General features: G+C 40.2%; 1 protein-coding gene across 1 annotated transcript in view; it reads right to left on the reverse strand.

Annotated features, from left to right (window-relative positions):
• Positions 1 to 26,280, reverse strand: part of LOC122802390 (E3 ubiquitin-protein ligase listerin-like) — a 1,831,112-nt gene that overhangs the window by 1,792,087 nt on the left and 12,745 nt on the right. The window contains exon 3 of the mRNA XM_044072016.1: positions 8,123 to 8,175. Coding sequence (XP_043927951.1) covers positions 8,123 to 8,175 — 53 coding nt within the window. The remainder of the gene's footprint in view (positions 1 to 8,122; positions 8,176 to 26,280) is intronic.

The following is a 26,280-nucleotide window of genomic DNA, read 5'->3' on the forward strand; positions in this document are numbered from 1 at the left end:
TCTGCTCTTTTAACCAAGCATGTCTTCGAATCACAGAACCTGTAACTGCGGCTCTACAAGAGGCCTCTAAAGAATCAAAACCACATTGCAGAGTATGTTTTCCCACCTGTTCAAATGCATGCAATAAATCCTGCATTTCTTTACAATCAGGAGCTTCTCAGCTTGCAAGCATTTTCTGGTTTAACTGAGCCATTAAATATTGTTGGTACTTAAGCATGTGAAATTGGCAATTTAAAGCTCTTACTGCTAAGGTTGCAGAAGTGTATACTTTCTTCCCCCATCTATCCAAAGTTCTGGAATCTCTGTCAGAGGGTACTGGATTTTTTATTTTTTTTTTTTGCAATGGAAGCCTTAACCCCTTTTGGACCCTGGGAAATAGTTTTTGGATCAGCAGAAGGGTTTTTGTAAAGAAACTTGAGAGAGTCAGGGACTCTATAGTATCTGTCTGGCTTGGCTGGAGCAGGGGGCAAAGAATCAGGAGATAAGCTGGATTCAGAGAACACAATGTCTAGCACAGGCGGAATAGCCAGCAGCCTGTGCTGAGGCAATAAAAGGAAATCCCTGAGCCTTTTCTTGGATTCTGAGTAATCCTGACTTTCCCAATGGAAATGCTCCCTCATGGTATGCAAAGTTTCCCCAAAAGAATAATCCTCAGGAGGAGAGGCTAACGGGATAGATTCTTCAGCATCAGAGTCCTCATAGGGGGGGGAGAGAATATCCCTGGTCTGAAGAGGAATCAGAGGAAATGGAAACCTGATCAGAGGAGTTATAGTCTGTATCCTGCCTAGGCCTTTTTTCAGGAGGGGGATGGGAACCCCTGATTAGAGTAATGAGGTCTTCGGCCATTTTAAGCATCTGTTTCTTAGGCATGGAGGACTGTCCAGGAGAATGTTGTACTTGTTTCTTTGTCTTTAATGGTACCTTTGTCTTGGCTGTTGTTTTAATGGTAAGTTGTGAAGGTCTGAAAACACCCTCAGAAGCTGATGCCTGCTCAGCGGCTCCGGAACCATATGAGGGATTAGTTTCCGTAGGCCCAATACCTTGAGTTTTCAGAGGCCTAGCTGTCTCCACGTGGGAGTCGGAAGTGGCCTGTGGCATTGAGGTAGCGGGTGTCAGGGGCAGCAAAAGTGCCTCACTGAGAACCGGCGACTGGCCTAGAAGAGATTTCATCGGTTTTGGATCTCCGATGCCTGTCTTTATTCTTGTCTCTGCGTTTTTTTCAGTATTGAGGTCGTCGGTTGATCCGACGGCATGGTATAATTGAACCTTTGGCCAAAGTAGTGCAAAGCAAAATCAAAACGTCTTTTTATAGTGCGTTTGTTAAATCTAGCACAAATCCGACAACTAGTGACGTCGTGATTAGGGTCTAGGCATGGAATACAGTCAGAGTGGAAGTCCTTATTAGGTATTTGCTTCCCACAAGAAATACAATTATTCACTTTTTCTGACATCGGTCTGAAGCAAGAAAAAAGTTTCCCCAATGGGGTACTTGGCTTTATTGAACACTTCGGATCTGAAATTCGACTTCGAAAATCTCAGGAGTCGGCCGACCAGCACTTGCGAACTGCTTCTTCTTCGGGCACCGCTCAGCAAGAAAGACTGGAGAAAATGGCGTCGGATGCATCTTATATACCCCTGGCGCACTGACGTCAGGGAAGAAGCGACAGCAACCGATGCCGGACCAAGACTTTGGAACTCTGGCCGACTGCGGGACCACCTGACGGCAGGATAACCCAAGTGTAATGACTGCAACAGTGTAACATGATGAACATTTGGTAATGCATTGAACCAGCCTTGAATCTGAGGTATCTTCTGCATGATTGTCTGATTGGAACATGCAGGTATGCCTCTTTTAGGTCTAAAGTCACAAGCCAAGCATTCTTGCCCAGCATGGGCAGAAGCTGCTGCAAAGTCAAAATTCTGAATTTTGGAATATCCAAGAATGTGTTCAGAATAGATAGGTCCAGTATCGGCCTCCAGGCCTTTTCCTTTCTGGGTACCAAGAACAGTCTTGAGTAAAATCCTTGTCCCTGCTCTTGCTCTGGTACGTGTTGAATGGTCCCCCATGTCCATGAGGGATGAGACCTGTTTTGTGCCTCTGCCCATTGATTTTTTGGCAGATCTGGCTGGCCGTTTGCCTTTGGCAGTGTATGGAAATGGGACTTGTAACCATGTGACACTATATTTAGAACCCATTTGTCCTGGGTAATAATGTGCCAATTTTGAGAAAAAAGTGCTAATTTTCCCCCTAAGGGAGCTGCCAATAGATAAGTGCTTGGTGCAGTAAAGGGAAAGTCATTGGGACTGTTTCCTGTATGTTTGTGATTTGTCTTCTCCAACCTTGGAGGTAGAAGCACCCCATTGCTTTGGCCTGTATGAACCTTGCGCCTGGGATCTGCCCCTAGGGCGTCTGGATCTGCCCCTTTGAGGTCTGTCTGACACGGGAAAGGGCCATTTATTTGTAGGCCAATGTCTACTAAACCTAGGTGGCTGTACTTGTAAAAAATCTTTAACAGTTCGCATAGATTTAGCTTTGTCCTCCATTTTCTTCAACACCTCTTCTGCCTTAACACCAAACAAAGTATCATGCTGTAAAGGTGTATCTAGTAATTTAACTTTAACATGATCAGGCAGATTTTGTTCCTTTAACCAAGCATGCCTCCTAATTACAGAACCCGTAACTGCTGCAGGAGGCCTCAAAAGAATCAAAACCACATTGCAAAGTATGCTTTACAACTTGTTCAGCTGCATGCAATAAATCCTGCATTTCCTAGTTTTCTGCACATTCAGAGTTTAACATTTTCTGTTTAAGCAATCCCATGACATGTTGCTGATATTTGAGCATATAAAACTGACAATTTAAGGCCCTTATAGCCAAAGTTGCAGATGTGTAAACCTTTTTTCCCCATCTATTCAGTGCCCTTGAATCTCTGTCAGAGAGGGTTGGGTTTTTTGCAGTGGAAGCCTTAACTCCCTTTGGACCCTGTGAAATAGCTTCTGGGTCAGCAGCAGGGTTTTAAAAAAAATTTGTGAGAGTCAGGAACACTGTAATATCGGTCAGGCTTAACAGGAGCTGGGGGTAAGGAGTCAAGAGTCAGACTAGACTCCGAAAACACATCATCTACAATGTCTAACACAGGTGGAATGGCTAGAGGCCTGTGCTGTGGTAGTAAAAGAAAATCCCTGAGCCTCTTTTTAGATACTGAAAAATCTTGGCTCTCCCAGTGGAAATGCTCCCTCATGGTATGCAAGGTTTCCCCAAAGGAATAGTCCTCATGAGGAGATGCTGAAGGTATAGATTCTTCAGCATCAGAATCCTCATAAGGGGGGAAGAGAATATTCCTGATCAGAAGAGGGCTCAGAAGAAATAGAAACCTGATCTGAAGATTCATAGTCAGTCTCTTGCCTAGGCCTCTTATCAGGAGGGGGATGGGAACCCCTGATCAAGGTAATCAAGTCTTCGGCCATTTTGAGCATCTGTTTTTTGGGCATATAGGCCTGTCCACGTGGCTCTTGAGTTTGTTTCCTTGCTTTAGTCTTTGCCTTTGAAGCTGAAGTCATTTGAATGTAAAGATATTTAGGTCTGAATACATCCTCAGAAGCCGGTGCCTGCTCACGGGCTCCGGACCCATCTGAGGGATTAGCGTCCGAGGCTCCAATACCTTGAGTATCCAGCGGCATAGCCGACTCCACATGGGAGTCGGTAGTGGCCTGCGACTCTAAAGTAGCGGGCGTCAGGGGCTGCAAAAGCATCTCAAAGAGAATCGGCGACTGGCTTAGGAGAAGCTTCGTCGTCGGTTTTGGGCCTCGGTTGTTTATCTCTCTCCTTTTCTTTGAGTTTTTTGTGAACTCCAGTAGTCAAATGGCTATCCGACGACATTTCAGGATAATTAAACCGGCGTCCAAAAAAGTGTAAAGCAAAATCATACCGACACTTGATAGTGCGTTGGTTAAATCTAGCACAAAACTGACAACCAGTAACGTTGTTATCAGGGCCTAGGCAAGGAATACAGTAAGAATGAAAGTCCTTATGAGGTATTTGCTTTCCACAAGAAATACAATTAACAACTTTTTCTGACATTGGTCTGGAGCAAGAAAAAAGTTTCCCCAACAGGGTGCTTAGCTTTATTGAAGACTTCAGATCTGAAACACGAACACGAAAATCTCAGGAGTCGACCGACCGGCACTTGCAAACTGCTTCTGCTTCGGGCACCGTGCGGCAAGAAAGACTGAAGAAAATGGTGTCGGCTGCTTCTTTTATACCCCTGACAACCTGACGTCAGGGAAGGGGCGACAGCAGCCAACGCAGGACCCAAGATTTTAGAATTCAGGCTGGCTGAGGGCAACCTGCCAAGCAGGATTACCCAAATGTAATGACTGCAACAGTGAATACACTCAAACATCTAAATTTATGGTAAGTGCACACAACTGTACTTTCTCCTCCTCTTAAAGTACTGTTAAACAAAACCTTCCAGATCTTTATCATTTTTTTCTTCCTAGCTTCCAAACTTCCACAGGAATACCATGTATTCCTGGGACTGTCCTGTAGACTGGTTATGCATCACAATTTTAACTCATCTCCTCCTATCCTAACCGTTTGTAATTGAGGCTCATCTACCTCTAACCTTGGCATATATAATTCTTCCATAAATACTTCCATTTTGTATCTTTTTTTGATTTTTACATTTCTTTTGTTTTATAGAGACTCTCATAGAATTTCCGAAATATTTCTAATATCTCTACAGCATCTCTTGTTGCCTTCCTTGTTAAAGATTCCCTAAGTTTGGCGACAGCCCGTTCTACTTTCTGTTGCCTGAAACATTGTGCTAAACGTTTTTGTGCTCTAGCGTTATCAAAAAACAGTTGTTTAACAGCAGTCTTTGTAAGCTCATGCACATTATCGAGGTAATCCCTTGTTTTGTGCTTAGCATTCTGCAGTTGATCCTCCTCTTTTTCTGTCAGATTCTCCCTATTCTGCAATACATTTTTCAGCCCCACTAAATAATTCTTGTTACATCTTAACCATAACTCCCTTCGTTTATTTCCACCCTATTTTTAAACTCCACCTTAATTGTACCCCACTCCCTAGCTAAATTTTCAGAATAAAATTCTATCCTCTCTAACATCTCTTGAATAATCTCCACTACCCATTCACTTAAATTCCTTTCTTTTCAACAGATAGTTGGGAAAGGACCAGTCTCATTTTTATTTCATTACCAGGAGCTTTTATCTTAGCTATTATTGGCAAATTATCTGAAATAGTTATTGGGTGAGTATAAAGACCTTCAATTAAATGCTCGTGTTCCTGTGAAATGTACATTTTGTCTAGTCTAGCCCAGTTTTTGTATCTTGGGGAATAATATGTAAATTCACTCTGAACTCCTCTTACTGAATTCACATCTTCCATGCCAAATATTTTCATAAATTTCTTCAAAAATCTACCCTCCTTTATTATATTTTCCCTTCTGGCCCCCCAGACACACATTCACTGCTGCAAACAAATTCCAGTCCCCACCTGTAAGTAATATTCCTTACTTAAAACTGTTATTTCTCGTAGAATTTTCCTAAGCTCCATTATAGCAGTTTTAGGTGGAATGGAAATATATGCCAATGTAATCCTCCTCCCTTGCCAGTAGCCTGTTAGTACTACAAACCTGCCATTATTATCTTTTTTATCTTCTTCCACCTCTTGTAATTGATATAAGTACTCCTCTTTTCCTCTGTCCCAGGTATTCCGCTGAATAACCTTCTGAAAACCTTTCTGTGTCAAATTCACATGTTCATTTCTTTCTTTGTGTGTCTCCTGTAACATTGCTATTTGCACTGTACATTTCTTATTGTAGTTCACTACTCTTTCTTGTTTGTATTTATCTGTGAGGCCATTTACATTTAAAGACATTAATGAAAGCATGATTATATTACAATGTTATTATTCCCATCTTTTATGTACACCTTTTTATTAAATGTTTAGCTCCAGCTTTTGTGTTACATGCATACACTGTTTGGCAGGTTGAACTTTTCTACAGTTGTTTCTGGTCATATCCATTTGAGCCTATGTCATATCATCTTATAAAACCTTTTGTTTTATTGAAAGCCCTCAAACAAACAAAAAAAACAGATACACCCCCAATACCCTCTAAAACCTGTTAACTTAATGCTAACACACAAACCGATGTACACCTTCAAATATTGAAGTTTTACCTTCCTAATAGGAACAAAAGTCCCAAACTGACAGCCACACTTACAGACTTGAGTTAACCTAAAAGACAGGTTACCATGCTGAGATGCATAGTGCAGCCTGTGCTTCTTATAAGTGCTGATTGGTTTTGTCTTACTTTTATAGCTCTCCCAGCTGTGAAAACCCCTGAATGTTTTCAGAGAACATTTACTACCCTGGGAAAGCCACTGAATGCTTTCAGAGAACATTATCTCCTATCCAGTTTCTCTTTTCTTTTTTTTTTCCCAGCCAGTCACTCTCCACCTGATTGTAGCCAGTTTCTCTTCATCAGGTTGACTCCATGGAGACATGAGAACCGAACATTTACTACCCTGGGAAAGCCACTGAATGCTTTCAGAGAACATTATCTCCTATCCAGTTTCTCTTTTCTTTTTTTTTTCCCCAGCCAGTCACTCTCCACCTGATTGTAGCCAGTTTCTCTTCATCAGGTTGACTCCATGGAGACATGAGAACCAGGCAGCCAGTTTCCCTTTATTAGACTGTTTCCATGGAAACATGAAGACCATCTGCAGAATTGTTACTAAGCATGCAGGAGTCGGCTGACCGGCACTTGCGAACTGTTTCTGCTTCGGGCACCGCGCGGCAAGAAAGACTGAAGAAAATGGCGTCGGCTGCTTCTTTTATACCCCTGACGTCAGGGATGGGGTGACAACAGCCGACACAGGACCCAAGACTTTGGAATTCAGGCTGGCTGAGGGCAACCTGCCAGAAGGATTACCCAAATGTAATGACTAACAGTGAAACACGAAGAACATGCACCACCATCCTGGAAGAAAGCAGTGGTAGCTATAATACCTAAACAGGGTAAAAGTCCATCAAACCCAACTTCATACAGGCCCATTTCAATCCCAAATCATGATTATAAAGTGTTCATGACCATATAGCTTAAAAGAATGGCAAAAGTAATGCCACAACTGACAGATATGGATCAATATGGTTTTGTGGAGGGGAGGCAAACATTTGACAACATTAACACAACACTGATCCAGAGGGAAGCAGAATTTAAGAAAATACCATTGTTGTTGGTGGGTCATGATGCAGAGAAAGCATTTGACAGAGTAAGCTGGGACTTTATGAGCAGGGCAATGGAAACGTTTGCATTTCCTGAAACAATTATAACTATACTCGAAGTATCAGATATAATATGAGAGATAAAAACAACTGGAACTGAGACTTTTAGAAAGGGGTAGGAGAAAACAACATAGGAAAAATGGTAATTGTGGGAACAATACATACAAGGGATGAATGAGATTTAAAAGGTGGCAGGACTTAAATGAGCTAGTAATGTTTGAGTGAGAAAATTGGGTAGATTATGAGTGATGTATAATGTTTGCAACTGCGAGTATGTCAGTATGGTTTGTGATGTAAACTGCTTGCAACTAGGATTGTGTCTGTGGTTTGTTTTCATTTGTATAAATGTATGACTGCCTGTGTAGTAAGTGATGGTTTAATAAAGATGTTTCTTGTTTAAAAAAAAAAAAGGCAAGAATGGAGTACTATATATAATATAGTTCAGGTTATATGATGTATATCAATATATGTGAAGTATGTTTGTTATGTTAATATAGTTTGATTATTTTTATATGAATGCAAATTTGCCTATGTCAAAAATGATAATTCAAAATAGGTGTTTGAAATAAATATATTAAATGAGGAGCTTGTTTGAAAAAAATATATTAACTGAGGAGCTCTAACTTTGCTTCATTGTTTACCTGATATGCAGAAGAATACAAGTATGAAGTACAAACTAGTACAAATTGGGATACTGCAAAGGTATCTGCAGGGGAAAAAAGCGGCACAACGGAAAATGAAAATAAAACAGAACCAACTTGATCTGCACACACAAAATGCATACCACAAAAAAAATGAAATGTGATAACATACTGAGGGTCGCTAAGCGTTTCAGGAGTATCCTTGAGAAGGTGATCTTGCAGTACCTGTGCAAAGAATAAAATAAGATATTCAGTTTGCAAGTAAATACATTCACTTAAGTAGGATGACATTTTAATCAAAATCAGCATTTCCTTCCATGCATTCATACTGCATATTTTTTACCACATCACAACTAACTACAATCTTTAAATCTATCTACATTAAGGAAAATGAAACACTTGAAATAAAGAACTACTGTTTCTAAATGGTGTGCGTATATGTATATTTATAGAGAAAGAGAGGGAGAGATCAAAACACACAAATCTCAAAGTTTACAAATCGACACCAAAAGATCAACTTTGCAAAGGCTGGCACACTATCTCAGTGTGTGTAAAAAATTATAAAAGAAAAATAGATTAAAACATCATTTTTTGAAGGGGAGGCCCCTGCACCCCCTTTTAATTATATACACTAACTCCGAGATCACACAGTCTTGGGGAAAGGGCATATTTCCCTACCCCCAAGAATTGTTTGCTCTCACACCCTGACATTCATCTGCTTAGTCGGTCAAATTTTGTCGGCTAAACAGATGTCGACCTAAGGTAGAGTTGACCATCTTCAGTACACCCACACAAATATACATATGGGTCTACTTCTAAATTTTGAAGTTTCAAAACTTCGAACTTCTTATGGTTGAGACCATAAGATCGAACTTTTCAAACTTCGAACCGTTTAAATGGAGATCACTGTTCAGCACAGAACGGTATATTTACCATTTTCCTCGCTGTAGTGCAATCTCTGAATTGGTATATTTAATTAGCAGGGGGTATGGGGCTGCAGGGGGTTTGACCCCACCCGCAAAAATGTAAAAAAAAAAAAAAAATGTTGATTTTTTTTTTTAATTTTATTTACATTTTGAAGTTTCAAAACTTCGAACTTATGGTCTCGACCACAAGAAATTTGAAGTTTTGAAACTTCAAAATTTAGACACAGACCCATACAAATATAGTTATAAAAACCTTCTTTACAGTTCATTTTGGCAACATACTTTGGTGAGACAGTGTGGTCTACAGATGAAGAGCAATAAGACCTGTAAAAAAAAAAAAAAAAAAAAAAAAAAAAGAAAGGCTCAGAGTTCAGCAGTCCCTGGAAAATAGCCCTAGCAAATCTGCTCTAGACCAGTCAGTTAGGTATATCCTAACAATGTCAGTGGTAGATTTGCCTCCAATACAGAAGGCTGTGAGTTCTATTCCTAAACAGGTAGATGAATGGCTGATAGTGCAGTTTAGGGGGGGTGTTGCTGTACTCCTGAGTGAGTCGTCCTTTGCATGAGACATTAAACCTAGGTATCATTTGCCTCCGTTGGTAATAGTTCAGATGGGTGTAAAAGATCCCATGGCACCTTTCAAAAAGAATAGAGGAAATTCCCTGATGCCTTGCCCAAACTTTCTCTAGTAATATAAATACCACCTCATGTCTTTCCTGAAAAGGGGCCAACAGCCTAGTGGGACTAACCCTGTCTACAAAGCATAAATAAAATTAAATAAAAAGGAATTTCAAACTGTGGTTAGAAATTTACAAATACCATAAATGAAAGAAGTAAAATTTGATTTACATTAAGCATTTAACATTTACTTTTGTTAAAAATTTTGTTAAAAATCTCATGTCCACGACCCCTTTTCATATAAATTTCTGATGTACCACAGACTCTTTTCCTTTTGGTTCTTCAAAAATCACATCTTACAGCCAATACCCTGCTTGGACTGTTGGTGAGTGGCCTACATACGTATTCTTGAATGACATGCACTTTTTCCTTCCTTCTGTAGTGTGGCAGCATACTAAAGCATCACAACAATATTCACATTTCCATGCACAAATTACAGTTGTGTAGATTAACTTATCATAAATGCAAATGTTTAAATAGACCACAGTTACAGTAACTTAAGCTGTATGTGTATGCTAATAAGGATAAGACAACTGACCAACATTAAAAGCTTTAGGGCACGTTCTACACACCTTAACTGCTAAAGGGTTTGAGAAGAGCTGCACAGTTAGTGGTTAGGGCACCAAACTTTCAGGGCTTTCTTGCCATACAGTAAGGGAGGCTACAGCCCAGTCAATTAGGTGCATCAGCTATATGGATAAATCACCAGGGGTAAGAAAGAAAGGGAGGAGGAAGGGTTCAAGAGCCCCTGGGGGAATAGTCCTAGCAAAACTGCTCTAGACTTGGAAAAAGAAGCCAATTTGTAATGTTTTGTTAAAGTATACACAAAAGACTAAGTCGCTGCCTACAGAATACTTCTAGTGTCTACCCCTTTCCAGAAAGCCACACAAGAAAACAAAGCCCTGTAGAATGGGCCCTGACCTTGCCTGGAAGTGACTTCTTATGTTGAGAACAAATATCAGCAGCACAAACAACCACTTGCAAACTGCTTTGACACCGATTGTCCTTTTTTCTTACCTTCACAAAAAAAAAAAAAAAACTTGATCCAAACTCATGAAGGTGCTCTGAGATAACTACTGGCATCCAAAAGAATGTAAAATCTTTATTTCTTATTTTCTGTACCTGGAAAAAAAGACAGGGAGATGCACAGCTTGACTCAAAGTAAACTCTGAAACCATTTTAAGCATGAGGTAAGGTTGAATCACCATAACAGCTTGTTCTTCAGACACTCTTTGGCACTGGTCAGCTCAACAAATAACACTTAATTTTCCAAGTTAAGAAGTTCAATTCAGCCTAGTAATCTGGTTCAAATGGGAAAAAGTGTGTAAGTTTCTCAAAAATATAACAGAGATCACAAGAAGTTGCCACCAATTTTTATGTAGATGGATATGCAAAACCCCTTTCAAAACTACTTGAGTTCATTCTGGTTAGAAAGGAGAGGAATCTATGGGCAAACAAGCACAGATGATGAAGTGAATCTTGACTGAAGAGTAAGAACGGCTACTGGATAACAACTCTCACAAATATTTTAGAGCCAGAGGAACCGGGGTCTTAAAACGGTCCTGGATCTATGTTTGGCACCAGCTACAACAACTTTTCCATATAATCAAATGATTTTCTAGTAGCAGGCTTCTTTTTTTTAACAACTTTATTAAATTATTACTTTAAGACACAGGCATACATACATCATCATACATCAACAGAAAAACTATTTAACATTTTTCCATTTAAATACAATATACATCACATTTATTTTCTTTGCTACTATCATCAAGCAAACTCATTATATTTCCAAAACATATGTTCCCAGTTACCTCTTTCTTCTCCATCACACCTCTAACCTGAGGAAAAAATATTTTTAAGTTTTCTTGAGGTATAAAAACTATATATGCAAACCTTCTGGACTTATTTGCATACTTGAGAGCCATAAATACGTCTTCCCATTGTTTTCTTCTAAATTGCTTTTCCAATCTCTCTTCCCAGTCTTTTCTAACCTCCTCTGACTGCATAATAAACTATTTTATTTGTCCTATTAACCATCCTTGTTTTAACAGCTGCCTCTATTCTAGGCTCAACTAAAAACTCTAGCAGGGCATGTCTTTCACTTAAAATTCCTCTTGTTCTTTCTCTCTGCCTGTACTCAGAGATCAAGCCGTGGTAGGAAAGGTAGTCTCCAGCCTGCAATCCAAGGGTCTTCTTGGTTTCATCCCAACTTTCTTCTTTTATCAAATCTTTGAAAGGACCTTAGCAGAAGAGGGGCTGAATAATACCTTTCTGTTTAGGGGAGAAGTCAAGATCACATTTTTGCAATCCTCTGGTAAATTCTGTGAACATAATCAAGCAAACCTCAATACTGATCCAGAAGCAGTTGCTCTGGTTACAGCAACAGTTACCTAAGAAGCAGAAGCTATTAAGAAATTTGGAGGTGCTTTAATCTCTGAAAAAGTGAGGTTATCAGTTAACTTTTTCATATGTTCAAAAGAGGAGAGCTGAAACAATGACATACAAGTCTAGCAATTCAGAATTCTGAAGGCTAAATTGCAAGAAAAATATACTCTCTTCCAAAAGCTATCAATAACATTCCATCTTTGCCAGAAAGGTTAGGGTTTGCATTTACAGGATATTTTATAACAAGACAGTTTTCCAAAAGAATACCTACAGAGTCTGACTTGGGATTTGATAATAATTGTGCGTTTGTCTGTGGGTACTTTATATAATCTATCAGACTTTTTAGTGGCAGGAGGCTGACTATCTCACTATCACTATACTGCAGGCTGACAAAAAACAAATCGAGCAAATAAGGCAGAAGGAACAGCTGTAGGCTGAGAAAATCCAGTTGGTAATAAGTCACATTTTTGCTGAGATAATGTAATTTCACTCTTTTCCCACTGAAAGAAGTTTTTCATTCTGGTTACAGCTTCAGAAGAAGATAACTCTTCAGAAGGGGCATCCATACTAAAAAAAATGTTCTTCAGAATCATAGTCCTCTTCCTGTGGCATATGACTGAAGAAATACAATAACCAGTCTAATTCCTGTCCTCCAGAATAGGAATCAGCATCTAAATGAGAGGGGAATCTTTTTAATTTAAAACTCAGTGAGGACTCAGAATTTAAAGAATGAAACTTTGAAATAAGCCCTTCACAAAACCCAGACAATATTCCCTGTTTATCCTATGTGAAACAGAAGGAGACATATACCTAACTTTCTGGTTTCTTTTCCTAAGAGAACCAACCCCTATGAAAAGGCTGACCTAAAGACAGGGCTCTTCCCAGTGAATAATGCACCTTAGGTCAGCGTTACAGTAAACCATCATCCACTCCCAAATAAACAAGAATAGTTTTTTCTGACAACAGCTGCAGAAGATGTGCCTTTCACCCAATTCTTAATAGATTCTCAAGGGGCATTGTCAGCAAGATCGAGAGAAGATGATAAGCAGCCTAAGGTATGACTTGACGATTATATTATATGATTTGGTCACAACAGAGTCACTCACTGGCAGCTGAGGCAGTGAGGATACCAGATTAACTACTGAATATGCCTGTGAAACTTTCTTCTTGTACAGGAGCTTGGAACCTGCTTCATGTTCCAACTCAGAAAAAAATTCTGATAAGCAGGTAGTACGGTCTGAAGGAGTTGGTGCACCACCTGACAGGAATTTTAAAGTTTTGAGGTAAACATTTATGTGACAACTCCCAAAATCTCAAGACCAAGCTCCTACCTTTCATTTTCCACACAAACATAGCAAAAATATACATAAAAACTGATTTTAAAACAGTACTCATGAAACAGGTACAGATCCGCGGTGATGCAGCGGTAGCATTGTTGCCTCACAGCAAGAGGTTCTCCCGTTCGATTCTCGGCTGGAGTGCAGGGAGTGCCTTCTGTATGGAGTCTGCATGTCCTCCCCGCGGTCGAGTGGCGTTCTGAAAGACATGGATGAATGGGCGTGCCTTCGTTGAAGGTTGGGCGTCGAGCTGGCAACTCAGCACCGTACAAATCTACTGCCAATCATTAGCGGACCGGAGTTCCGCTGTGGCGACCCCCTAACTGGGAAAAGCCGAAAGACAAACAACTCATGAAAAGTACAGTTTTGTACCTACCATAAATGTAGATGTTCGAAGATCCACATTGCTGCAGTCCTGACATATGGGTAGTCTGCTGTCCTCGGTCGGCCCGAATACCAAAGTATAAGGCTGACGTCGGTCAAGGCGCTTAAAACTGACATCAGGACGTCAGGGTACAAAAGGGCATGACCGACGTCATATCCTCAGTCTTTTCTTGCCCCAGATGTCAGAAGGCCCTAAAAAGAAAGGCCAAAACCAAAAGACAGCAAAAACCAACCAACCACCCCTGCACTAATCCTATTTACAATATTTACAATATTTACAATATTCACAACCCAAACCCCACAACCGCCTCTAACTACAGAGGGGAAGGAGGGAGGGCAAATTGGACTGCAGCAATGTGGATCTTCGAACATCTACATTTATGGTAGGTACAAAACTGTACTATGTTCTTCATCTCACATTGCTGCAGTCCTGACATATGGGTAGAATCCCAAAGCAGAGGTAAGGGAGGATGGCAAAACTATAAAGCATTAGGAGCTGCCAAAATGCCCTGTAAAATTGCAGTGGCAAAACCAGCCCTAGATTTAGAGTAAAGTGGAAGGTGGTAATGCTTAGAGAAAGTATGCACTGAACTCCAAGTAGCTGCCTCCAAAATATCTTTAGTTGCCACCCCCCTTAAAAAAGCTGTAGAAGTGGCAGTAGCCCTAGTGGAATGAGGTCTAATCCCAGCTGGAATCTCCTTACCATGATGGGAATAACAGAAAGCAATACAAAACCCAATCCACTTAGAAATAGTTTGTTTTGAAACAGGCTTGCCCTGAGAACCCAAAGCAAATGAAACAAATAACTGCTGAGACTGCCTGAACCCTTTAGTTCTGCACAAATAATATCGCAACTGCCTGTGTATATCCAAAGTGTGCAAAATCTTTTCCCCTTTATTTTGCGGGTTTGCATAAAAAGTAGGCAAATGAATAGTTTGGTTTAAAGCCACACTAGAAACCACTTTAGGCATAAAGGAAGGATTAGTACGTAAAGATACCCTATCCTTATGGAAAATTAAGAAAGGCTCAACCGCCATAAGGGCCTGTAATTCAGAAACCCTTCTCGCAGAGGTAATGGCCAACAAAAAGCAGTCTTCCATGATAAATATTTCAACTCGGCAGTAGCTGCAGGCTCAAAAGGTTGTAGAGTGAGTTTCTCCAACACAAAATTGAGATCCCAAGCAGGAGTAGGAGCTCTACGTGGGGGTCTTATATTCTTTGCCCCTCTAAGGAATTGTTTAAACAAAGGATGAGAAAACAATGGTGGGTCACAGTCATAGTGAGCAGAAATTGCTGCAGCATGAACCTTAATAGAGGAGAAGGACAAACCTTTGTCCAGTAACTCAGTAAGATATTGAAGAGCCACACTTAAATTAGGCTTAGAAACATCAAATTCCTTTGCTGTACTCCAAAATAAAAATCTCCTCCATTTATCTGCGTACACTTTCCTTGTACTAGGCCTTCTGGCCTCCAAAATAACATTCAAAACTTGTTGTGGAAGCTGAGACCCTCCAGGGTTTAAAACAGAATATGCCAGGCTGTTAGATGTAGAGAGTGAAGTTTGACATTGAGTAAATGACTGTTCTCCTGAGACAGCAGGTGTGGAATCGAAGGCAAAGGCCATGGAGGCTCCCGTACCAGACTTCTCAGTAATGGGTACCAGTGCTGTCGAGGCCAATCTGGAGCTATTAAAATCATCTTTGGCTTGTCCTGTCTGACCTTCAGGAGTACCTTTGGGAGGAGAAACAGAGGTGGAAAGGCATACACATGAAGATTGCTCCAATTGAATGAGAGAGCATCCACTTTCCAAGCTGTGGGATGAAACCATTTTGTGCAAAACTTTGGCAGCTGGTAGTTTAGTGGAGAAGCGAACAGATCTATGTCTGGAGTTCCCCATAACACTGTCAATTTCTGAAACACATGAGGATCCAATTTCCACTCGTGTGGATCCATAATTTGTCTGCTCAACACATCTGCTAAGGAGTTCTGTGCTCCCGGCAGAAACCTTGCCTGAAGATTTAGCTGTAAACTGAGAGCAGTCTCCCACAAAATCATTGCTTGTCTGCATAGAGGATAAGAATGCGTTCCCCCTTGCTTGTTGATGTACCACATGACAGTTGTGTTGTCTGTTAGAATCAACACCTGCCCTGGAAGAAGTAAATCCTTGAAAGCTATTAATGCAAATTGGACTGCTAACATCTCCTTCAAGTTGATATGTAGATGTTGAAGTCTGGCAGGCCAGGTGTCTTGTACCCACTTTCCATTTAGATGAGCTCCCCAAGCTTTGTCTGAGGCATCTGTCGTTAGAATCTGACTCGCCTCTGGCCGGGTCACAGAGAGTCCCTTGTTTAGGTGACATTCCTGAGCCCACCACAAAAATTCCTTTTGAATGCAAGGTATTATCTGAATGACAGTGTCCATATGTTGGCAGTGCTGTGTCCATACATTTTTGAGATACCATTGTAGCTTCCTCATATGCAGTTTGGCATTGGGAAGCACCAGAATACAAGATGCCATGAACCCCAAGGCTTGAAGGACTGTCCTTGCAGTCAGCCTGGACTGATGAGACAATTGATGGAAGTAAAGAGAAAGATTCTTTTGTTTGTCCGGGGTCAAAAGGCCATCTGGGATGCTGTATTCAGTCTCACACCCAGAAAGCACATGTCCTGAGAGGGTACTAGACTGGACTTTATTTCGTTCACAGAATACCCCAGGCATCTTAGCACTGCTATCACATACTGTAAATGATGAAGAAGTTCGTCCTTTCCTTGGGCCAGAATCAGGCAATCGTCCAAATAAGGATAGATCTGTATTCCTCTTAGCCTGAAGAAAGCTATCACTGGAGCCAGAACCTTTGTGAACACCCTGGGTGCAGTAGATAAGCCAAAGGGCAATGCAGAGAACTGATAATGAGAAGTCCCAGCCCGAAAACGCAGATACTTTCTGCAACTGAGCCTGATAGGAACATGAAGGTAAGCCTCCTTGAGATCTAGAGTCACCATCCAGTGATCTTTGCCCAGCAGAGGTAAAAGCTGTTGTAACGTCAACATTTTGAACTTGGGAATGTCCAGATATGTGTTGAGGATAGATAAATCCAAGATTGGTCTCCACGTGTTCCCCTTCTTTGGTACTAGGAACAGGCGAGAATAAAATCCTAGGCCCACTTCTGGTAGAGGGACCGGTTGTATGGCCCCTATTTGAAGTAGCAGAGAAATTTGTTTGTGAGCCTCTAGTCTTTGCTGAGGAGGAACGTCCGGCATGCCTTTGAAAGGAGGCAAGGTATGGAAATAAAACTTGTAACCTCGGTGTATGATATCCAATACCCATTTGTCTTGGGTAATCAAATTCCAATTTTCCTTGAAGAGTGCCAACTTTCCTCCCAAAGGAGCTGCCAGGCAAAAAGGATCTGGCAGCTGAAAAGGTAGGTCATTGGGCCTGTTTACGAAAGGACTGGCCCCTGCCCTCACCAAGATTGTGCAGGTGAACTCCCTGTTCTAGGTCTGAAAGAACTCTGAGCTCTGCCCCTACCACGTCTAGATCTACCCCTAGACTGAGAATCATAAGAAGGATACGTCCACCCCTTAGCAGGCCAATTCCTACTAAACTTTGGAGGCTGAACTTGCAAAAATCTTTAACAGCCTGCATGGACTTAGCCTTGTCTTCCATTTTCTTCAAGACTGACTCCACAGGTGAACCAAACAACACATCAGACTGTAAAGGAGCATCCAAAATCCTTGTCTTAACATGGTCAGATAAATTCTGATCCCTCAACCATGCGTGCCTGCGAAGAACTGAACCAGTGGCAGCCACCCTAGACGAGGCCTGTACAGCATCAAAACCACATTGTAAAGAATGCTTACCCACCTGCTCTGAAACATGCACCAAATCTTGTAATTCTTTACACTCAATGCCTTCCGCCAGAGCATCCACCTTAGACTTCAATTGAGAAAGTAGATAGTTTTGATATTTCAACATATGAAACTGGCAATTCAAAGCCCTCATAGCTAGGGTAGAAGATGTATAGACTTTCTTTCCCCATCTATCCAAAGCTCTGGCCTCTTTATCTGGAGGAACCGGATTTTTACAACAGAGGCCTTGACACCCTTAGGTCCCTGACTAACAGTTTCTGGGTCCGCCCTAGGACTCTTATAAAGATATTTATGAGCCTCAGGCACCCTGTAATACCTATCCGGTTTAACAGGAGCAGGAGGCAGAGAATCAGGATTAAGTGAAGCCTCTGCAAACACATCTTCCACAACATCCAGAACAGGAGGTATAGCCAAGGGCCTATGCTGGGGCAAAAGCAAAATTCCCTAAGCCTTTTCCTGGAATCAGAGAAGTCCTGACCTTCCCACTTAAAATGTTCCCTCATGGAATGAAGAGTCTCTGAAAAAAAAAATCCTCTGGAGGAGAAGCAGAAGGAGTCGAATCATCTGCATCAGAATCAGAATAAGGAGAGTACTCCTGCAAGTCTTCAGCCGAAGACTCAGAAACATCCGAAGCCTGCTCAAAACTCCCCAACTCTGGCTCCACCCTAGGCCTCTTATCAGGAGGGGGCAAAGAACCTCTAATCAGAGTAATCAAATCTTCTGCCATTTTAAGCATGTGCTTCTTGGGCACAGACCCTGCTGCACTAGGAGTGACACCAACAGAAGCTAAACCTGGCCTGCCTCTGGGGGAAGCCTTGGAAACAGAAGGAGAGGGCCTAACCACCCTAGGAAGGGAGGGGAGTACAGTAACTTGGGAAGCCCCTTCAGCCTGACCTGCCTCCTGAGAGGCCACATCCTGCAATATCAAAGTCTCTTCCTGGGACTCCAGAGAAGCCTCCGTCGGAACCACCGGTTCCACTGACGCCTCTAAAGAACCGACGTCCGGAATGGACGACTCTTCTTGCCTGGGTTTAACTGCCTTGTCTTTGCGCTTCTTTGAAGAAGCGGGCGCCGGAGAATCCGACGGCATATTATAATTACACCGCTTCCCGAAGACCATCCTAGCACAATCTAACCTTCGCTTAATAGTGCGCTTATTGAACCTAGCACAAAAGCGACACCCAACAACGTCGTGCTCAGGCCCCAAACAAGGAATACACAAAGAATGATAATCCCTATGCGGTATCTGTTTCCCACAAGAAATACAGTTATTCACTTTTTCTGACATCCGGTAAAACACTGAGGCAAGAAAAAACCAAAATATTCTAACGGGTACTTAGCCAACTTTGATTCGGTCTGAAACTCCGAACTCGAAAAATTTCAGAACGCCGAACGGCACTTGCAACGCTGCTTCTGCATCGGACCATGCGGCAAAAAAGACTGAGGATATGACGTCGGTCATGCGCTTTTGTACCCTGACATCCTGATGTCAGTTTTAAGCGCCTTGACCGACGTCAGCCTTATACTTTGGTATTCGGGCCGACCGAGGACAACGGACTACCCATATGTCAGGACTGCAGCAATGTGAGATGAAGAACATCAGGTACACTGACAAAAAAAATGTGAAGTAAAACTTTTATAGTGGCAATCACTAAAACAAATTCTAGTTAACATATATGTATATATATTACCGTACATGTGCATGCATACTTTATATATATATATATATATATATATATATATATATTTTACACACACACACACACACACACACACACACACACACACACACACACACACACACACACACACACACACACAATTTATTTTCCTTGGAGAAAAAGTAATCTACTTTGCGACCCAGTTTTGCTGAACCACTAACAGATCATTAATCACACGGAAAGACAGACTGTGATGGTAAAAAAAAGTTCTGAAATATTGCTGTCCTAACCACTGACTTTATATGGATTTCAGTTACTAGGGCATGTGGAAGGTGCCCTAAAGCTTTGAATACTGGCCAGCTGTCATATTCTTGGCAGAATATGACCCATATAGCTTAGGCTACTGGAACAGTGATCTAATGACGAATATCACAATGCAGCTACTAGCTTCCTCTTCCCTTAGCAGACTTGCAGCCTCTGCCCAAGGGCTTCTTGTAAAAAGGAACTCGCCCCTCTCTCTCTCACTTTGGGGTAGTAAAAAAAATAAATAATCTGTCCTCTTTCTGTTAACTACCTGCCTCAGAGTCTGTTCCCAAGTTTGGGCCACTAATGTGTAGACAGATGTCATTCACGTAGACCACTAGACCACATGCATTTGCCAATTTACCAGTCACATTCACAGCAAAATTATACAACATTTTAGTATCTACACTGAATAGTGAGTGTCAAAAAATATAAAACAAAAAATTACAACACTGTAAGGTACTTAGCATAACAGCAAATCAATGTGGATAGATCAGTGTAAAACAAAAATCACATCTCGGTAATATCTACTTTCTATACTTTATTTTATGGACAATTTATCTAAGCAGTGTCTCTATACCCTGGAAGGGATAACGGAGCTCCTGTACCACCAAAAGTACTGACAGAGGCAGTACAAAACTCCTTAATATAACCCATGCAGCTTCTATCAGCCTATATATCATACAGGAAACATGACTGACAGGTAAAATATAGTAGTAAATAGCACTCATTATATGTAGTGAATAAACACTTCTAAATAATAAGCACTTTTTAAAAATATGTGCACACAGTGTGTAAGTTATATACAATGACAAAATGCCACTAAATAAGTCAGTTTCTTAAAGACAAGCGCATAACAGTTTTAAGCTGAAATCTGGTGTCAAGGATGGCCTTAGGAGTACATGGCAAATGTGCACTTCCACTTTGACCTATGAAAAGTATCAGACACAGAGAAACTTCACATCATATGGACTGACAGCAGAGGTAAGACCACTGATTTCCAAGGATTCCGTCCTGACTCCACCCTCATCGCTCTCAGCTCAGTACATTAATGGGTTATCTTAATGACAATACTATTTTACAACCACATGCACACAATGTTTTCCAGGAGGGGCAAATGATACCTCTTCAATGCCACCACACCTTTCTCCTTCAATGGTAATAGGCTGCCATCAGTTAGACCAGTCTGGCACTCCTAGTTTAAAATTACTACACACACACATAATAAGCTAACCATGCCTTGTTACTATATGGCACATATAGCTAGGTATTCTCACTCCAAGGAAGCAATTCCAGTAAGTTGTATTTCACCAGAATTTCCAAGATAGCTGCTGACTAAGGGGCATGTTGATTAGAGCTCTCCCTATGTGAAAACTGAGAATGTTGATAAAATTCAGTTACTGGCTAGCAAATACACTGCCTGTATGTCATCATGGCATTGATGTATAAAACATTAGGAAAAAATAACAGAAAAGAAGAAATAGCTCCAGCTGGGAAGAACTTTACAGTTCAAGTTGTAGCATTAGTACAGGAAATGTCTTCTCATATCTTAAAGGAAATTATAAATCAAAAACAGAAGTGTTTACAATAAGAGGCTGGAGGAATATATTGTTAAATAACTGAAAAGAAATAGAACATTTAGGTAGCTATTTAGATAAACTGACAATTGCAGAAATCAGAGATGGAAATGAAGAAAAAACTAGCTGAACACAAGGTTTCTTGAGAAGAAATGTTTTGACGACTAGTATAAAAAAAAATAGCTGGAAGGAATGGACATGAGTTTTATTAAAAACTAAATAAGCAACTGGACTGGTGTTATAAAGGAAAATATATTTATGAGGGCACATAGTGTACATGCTCCACTTCTTGTAATCAGAAAGAAACAGACATCTTACTAAAGATACAACCATATCAGCAGAAAGAGCTGATCCTCACAAAAGTATGGCAGAATGGGAAAATATTAAAAATTGGGAATATTAGAGTATCTGTGGAAAATGATTACTTGCTATAAACAAAACAAATGACAAACAGGTTTATCACAGTACACAAGGGATGTTAAGAGACAGGTGTGAGATTCAAGTTGCAATGCATTTTTTCCTGAAGTATCAAATATATTTATGGAAGCAGAACAGGCTATGGAGGAAATAAAGGTTAGTCAATAAGTGAGCCAAGTAAGATGAACCAAATCTGGTTCTCAATCTTCTGTCATTAAGAAAGCACAGATAGAGATTGACACAAAGAAAAGTTATCTATTGTTTTAAAGAAAAATGCTTGAGTAAAAGAAGAAAAAAAACTTCACTTTATTTTTCAGATTTTACTCAAGCATATCACTTAAAACCCTTTTCAAGCTAACCCAGGCATAGCATTTACTGAATCATAGGAATATTTCAATCTACAGTTGTAAGTTACCTTTTCCTTAGAGTCTGGCATGCACCTGCATCTGTCCTAATACTTTCTTCCAGTGTGAAATCATATTCTTTTATTCTCTTTTATTACGTACAATACCCCCCAGTTACAACTGGTTTAGATTTTTATTTCCCTTTTCTAGTAAATGATTTTTTTGGCTGACAATAGCATTACACCTAAAAAGGCCTAAACATGGTTTGGGTTTTGATTTCCATTTTCTAGTAAGTGACTTTCTGGCAGCAAATAGCATTAAAATTAGTAAGGCCTAAATATGTTTATGTAATTCAAATCTTGTCTCTCAGCTCAAAAGAACCATTTCCTTAGTTACAGACATTTGCTCCCCAGAATTTTCTGAAACCGTACTCTGTAAGATTTTTTTTAATCTGTCAACTCATTACAAACCTTAAAGGCATGTTCCAAGTCACCTCTCTCTTTCCTATCACAACTCCAGTAAATGCTACTTACCCGAGGCAAAAATCTCTGAAGTCTGCATGGGGTATAAAAATGCATACAGAAACATTTCCAAAAATCTAGACCTTCTGGACTTTACTGCATATTTGGAAGCCAAACAGATGTCCTGCCATTGTTCTTTTGAAAACCACCTTTCTAGATTATTTTCCCAATCTCTTCTACACCCCCCTGACCGATTCATATAGATAGCATGCAACATTTTACATGCCTTACTAATTATCCCCTTAATAACAACGTATGTACCAGACTTGACTAAAAACTACCACAGATGGTCATTCGCTTAGTAATCCCCTTTCTCTTTGTCTTTACTCCAGTATCAACTCCTGATATGGAAGGTAGTCTCTAACCTGCAGTCCAAACTTTTGTATGACTTCATCCATTCTTATTACCTCTTTTCCTTTGCCAGTTTCCCCTGTAAATTCCAAATCCCTCATCTACTTTCTATATCCCTATTTGCAGTCATCCCTATTGGAACAGTCTCCTTTTTCCATTCCCGTACTGGCTTAGTTCTCAGAATACTTTCTGCAACTTTTTTTTCCATTTTAACTCCTTTATTGAATTATCACTTATGATATAGACTGACATACATTTATATAAAAAGAAAACAAACCATACTAACAGACGCAAACATTATACCTCACACATATTCTTCTACACAATATCAGAATTCCTGCCTTCCCTTAAACCTCACTCCTCCAAAACATTATTCTATGTGTATTGTTTCCAAATTTTCCATTTTTATCTATATAATTTGCTCTTACCCTTTTCTAAAGATCCCACTTCCACTTATTTTACCTCTGGTACAATATTCAATACTTCATTTTTGGGTGGTTTAGACTTTGATTTCCATTTTCTGTTAACTGCTTTTTTGGCAGCCTCTAGAATTAAAATTAAGGCCTTAATTTTAATAGGCAATTCAGATCCTGTATTCCAGCTCTAAAATAGCATTTTCTTAATTACACCCATTTGCTCACCCAGTATTCCTGACAGAGTACTCTGCAGGGAATTCTTAAAGTCTGTTATCATTATATTCCCAAAACATATGTTCTCAATTACCTCTTCTTTATCATGCCTCCTAAACTTGCCATCTGCCAGAGGAAAAATTATTTGGTGTCTGCTTGGGGTATGAAAATACCTATGCAAACACTTCCCAGCAAAATACTTTCTGCTACTTTATGAATATAACATTCTGTATGGTTGTGGTTACTTTTCTTAAGGATATGCATCCAAAATCTTACTCTCGCCTTATTTCATCATATTTTCCACTATGATTTATGTTCTGACTTGCTCATGCTCAGTAAGCCAACATAATATTTTATACAAACTTCAGCCAAGGAGTAAGAAAAATACCACTAATATAGACAAACTCGTTAGAAACTACTAAAACAGTGTTCCAGAATCAGTTACAGATAAATGACGTTTTGCAAAGTACAGAACTGTGAAAACTATAAAAATGCTACCAAATCTCGGCCAGATCTTGCACACACAAGGTAGCCTATATCTACTATGGCATAATAACAATGAGACTTTTTTTCCACAGTGTCTCACACTATGTAATGTTGCTGAAACTACCCATATGTATTTCAACTATGACACACTGCTTGATTACTGTAACATAACAGAAGACTTGGAAAGACTTTGCTAAAGTCATACTACAATTTATATACTTTATCTTTACTTAAAAGTGTAACTAACATTTTTTCGTTGTTATATTTGCACTAAAACATATGATTATGCATCACTTAACCCATACTGAACTTGCAGAGTCCACTTGCTACCCACATTACCTAACTGACTAGCAAATTCTTTGCAGTTCACCACTGTAAATTGGCTCTGACCAGAAGGATATACAAAACATCATAGTGAAGCATATAACTAACTAATCAAAAGATAAATAGGTAGGTAAATAGATAAGCAAACAAACAAAAAAGAAGTTATGTACTCACCACAATGTTCCATCTGTGTTGTCCATTTTCATTCTTCCTCAACCTGTGAGTTCTGATCCAATCATTGGAATCGACTCAGCCACTACAGTAGCATGTGGAGACCAACACATCATCCCTTTCTCACAATGGACCTATCATAACTGCTTCAGATTGAGTTTGCTGATAGAAAAGATAAATATTTTCATGGAGACTATATCGGGAACTGTAAACGTACACCAAAAAAGAGATAATATTTTATTTATTACCTGTTCTTCCAGAAGTCAAAGGCAGGGAGTTGAGGAAGAATGAAAATGGACAACACAGATGGAATGTTATGGTGAGTACACAACTTCCTAATCTGTTGATGTCAATTTTCATTCTATCCTCAACCTGTGGGACAGAGTCCTAAGCTATTTTATATCCTAGGTGGAATTAAGGGTGTTCCTGAGCAGCACTGAGATGAAAGATGCTCTACCCCTGGAGACCAGATCCAATTTGTAATGAGTAAAAAATGTATGGGGGTAGCCCAAGTTGCTGCTGCTGCTGCACAGATGTCATCCATGAAAGCTCTAAACTGAAATACAGTGGACGTTGCTACAGCCCTGGTTGAATGGGCTCCAAAGGGTTTTGATAAGGAAACATGCAACTTGGTATAAATGAATGAGATATAATTTGTGAACCATCTAGCTAAAGTTACTTTAGTAGCAGGCTTTCACAGTCTGGTATGCGAGAAGGAGACAAATAATTGGCCTGACTTCCTGAAATCTTTTATTCTATTAATACAGAATTGTAATTGTCTATGAACATCCAGTAAATATAAGCAATATTCACCTTTGTTAGAGAAGCTGATGAAGAATACTGGCAGGCTAATACATTGGTTGATACTGGTCTCTGAAACCACCTTACGTAGGAAGGAGGCGTTGGCCCTGAGTGAGACTCTATCTCTGCGAAAAATCACATATGGAAGTTCAAAAGACAAAGCGTGAATTTCTGAAATTCTTCTTGCAGAAGTTAATGCCACCAACAAAATTGTTTTCCAAGTCAGGAACTTAATATTACACTCCCTTGCAGGTTCAAAGGGAGACTGAGTGAATGCCTGCAACACCAGATTGAGGTCCCAAGGAGGAACAGAATCTTCATAAGGAGGCTTTAAAAGAAGAGGTGCTAGAGAGTGTTTTATTTGCATTTTAATAAAATCTGATGGATTTTTGGCCTTTGTAGTGGTACATATTTTGGTGCCTAGTTGTTTTATTTAAAAGAAGAGTACCCTTCAAAAACCCTTTACAAAGCTTGTGAGAAGCGACTGCACATCCTTCCAATGTGAAAACTGGATATAGCTGCTAACTGTACTCTCTGGAAGCCAAAGTTCCTTTATTGAAAAGCCCAGCTAAAAAATTGAGAATGTCGTGAACTGGAGCCAAAAAAGGTTCAGTGTCATTCTGGAGTGCCCAGTATGTAAATCTCTTCCATTCACTAAATTAAAGCTTTTGGACAGAAGGCTTATGAGAAGATACCAATATGTGTCAGACAGGGGAAGAGACCATAGGTTGTCTGAATACTGATGGAATTGGAGAAACCAAGCTGTCGGAGCTTGAGATTTGGAATGTCTGGATGAGGCATGCCTGTTGAGTGAAACAGGAGATCTAGCATTGGATCCAGAATACAAGGCTGTCAAATTAGGTGAAGCCAAAGGAAGAGGAACCAAATCTATCACGGCCAATAAGGTGCAACGAGGATAACTAGGAATTTGGAAATTAATGTTAACTGGTGATGTTACAAGTGACTGGGGAGGGGGGGCATCTCTCGGTAATTCCCCCTCTGGGGGGTTCAGGGCAAAAAAGTTGCTGCACTTATTGTTTAGGGGAAGAGGTAAATAGATCATTTCACGGCTAACCACGTCTTCGGAATACCCTTTTGTGAAACTTTCTGATTTAGGGACCATTCATGAAATAGAAGTATGTACCTGCTCAATTTGTCTGCTA

Source organism: Protopterus annectens, chromosome 5.part0 (assembly GCF_019279795.1).
Source record: "Protopterus annectens isolate FY-2018-M chromosome 5.part0, PAN1.0, whole genome shotgun sequence".
Classification (NCBI taxonomy): domain Eukaryota; kingdom Metazoa; phylum Chordata; order Ceratodontiformes; family Protopteridae; genus Protopterus; species Protopterus annectens.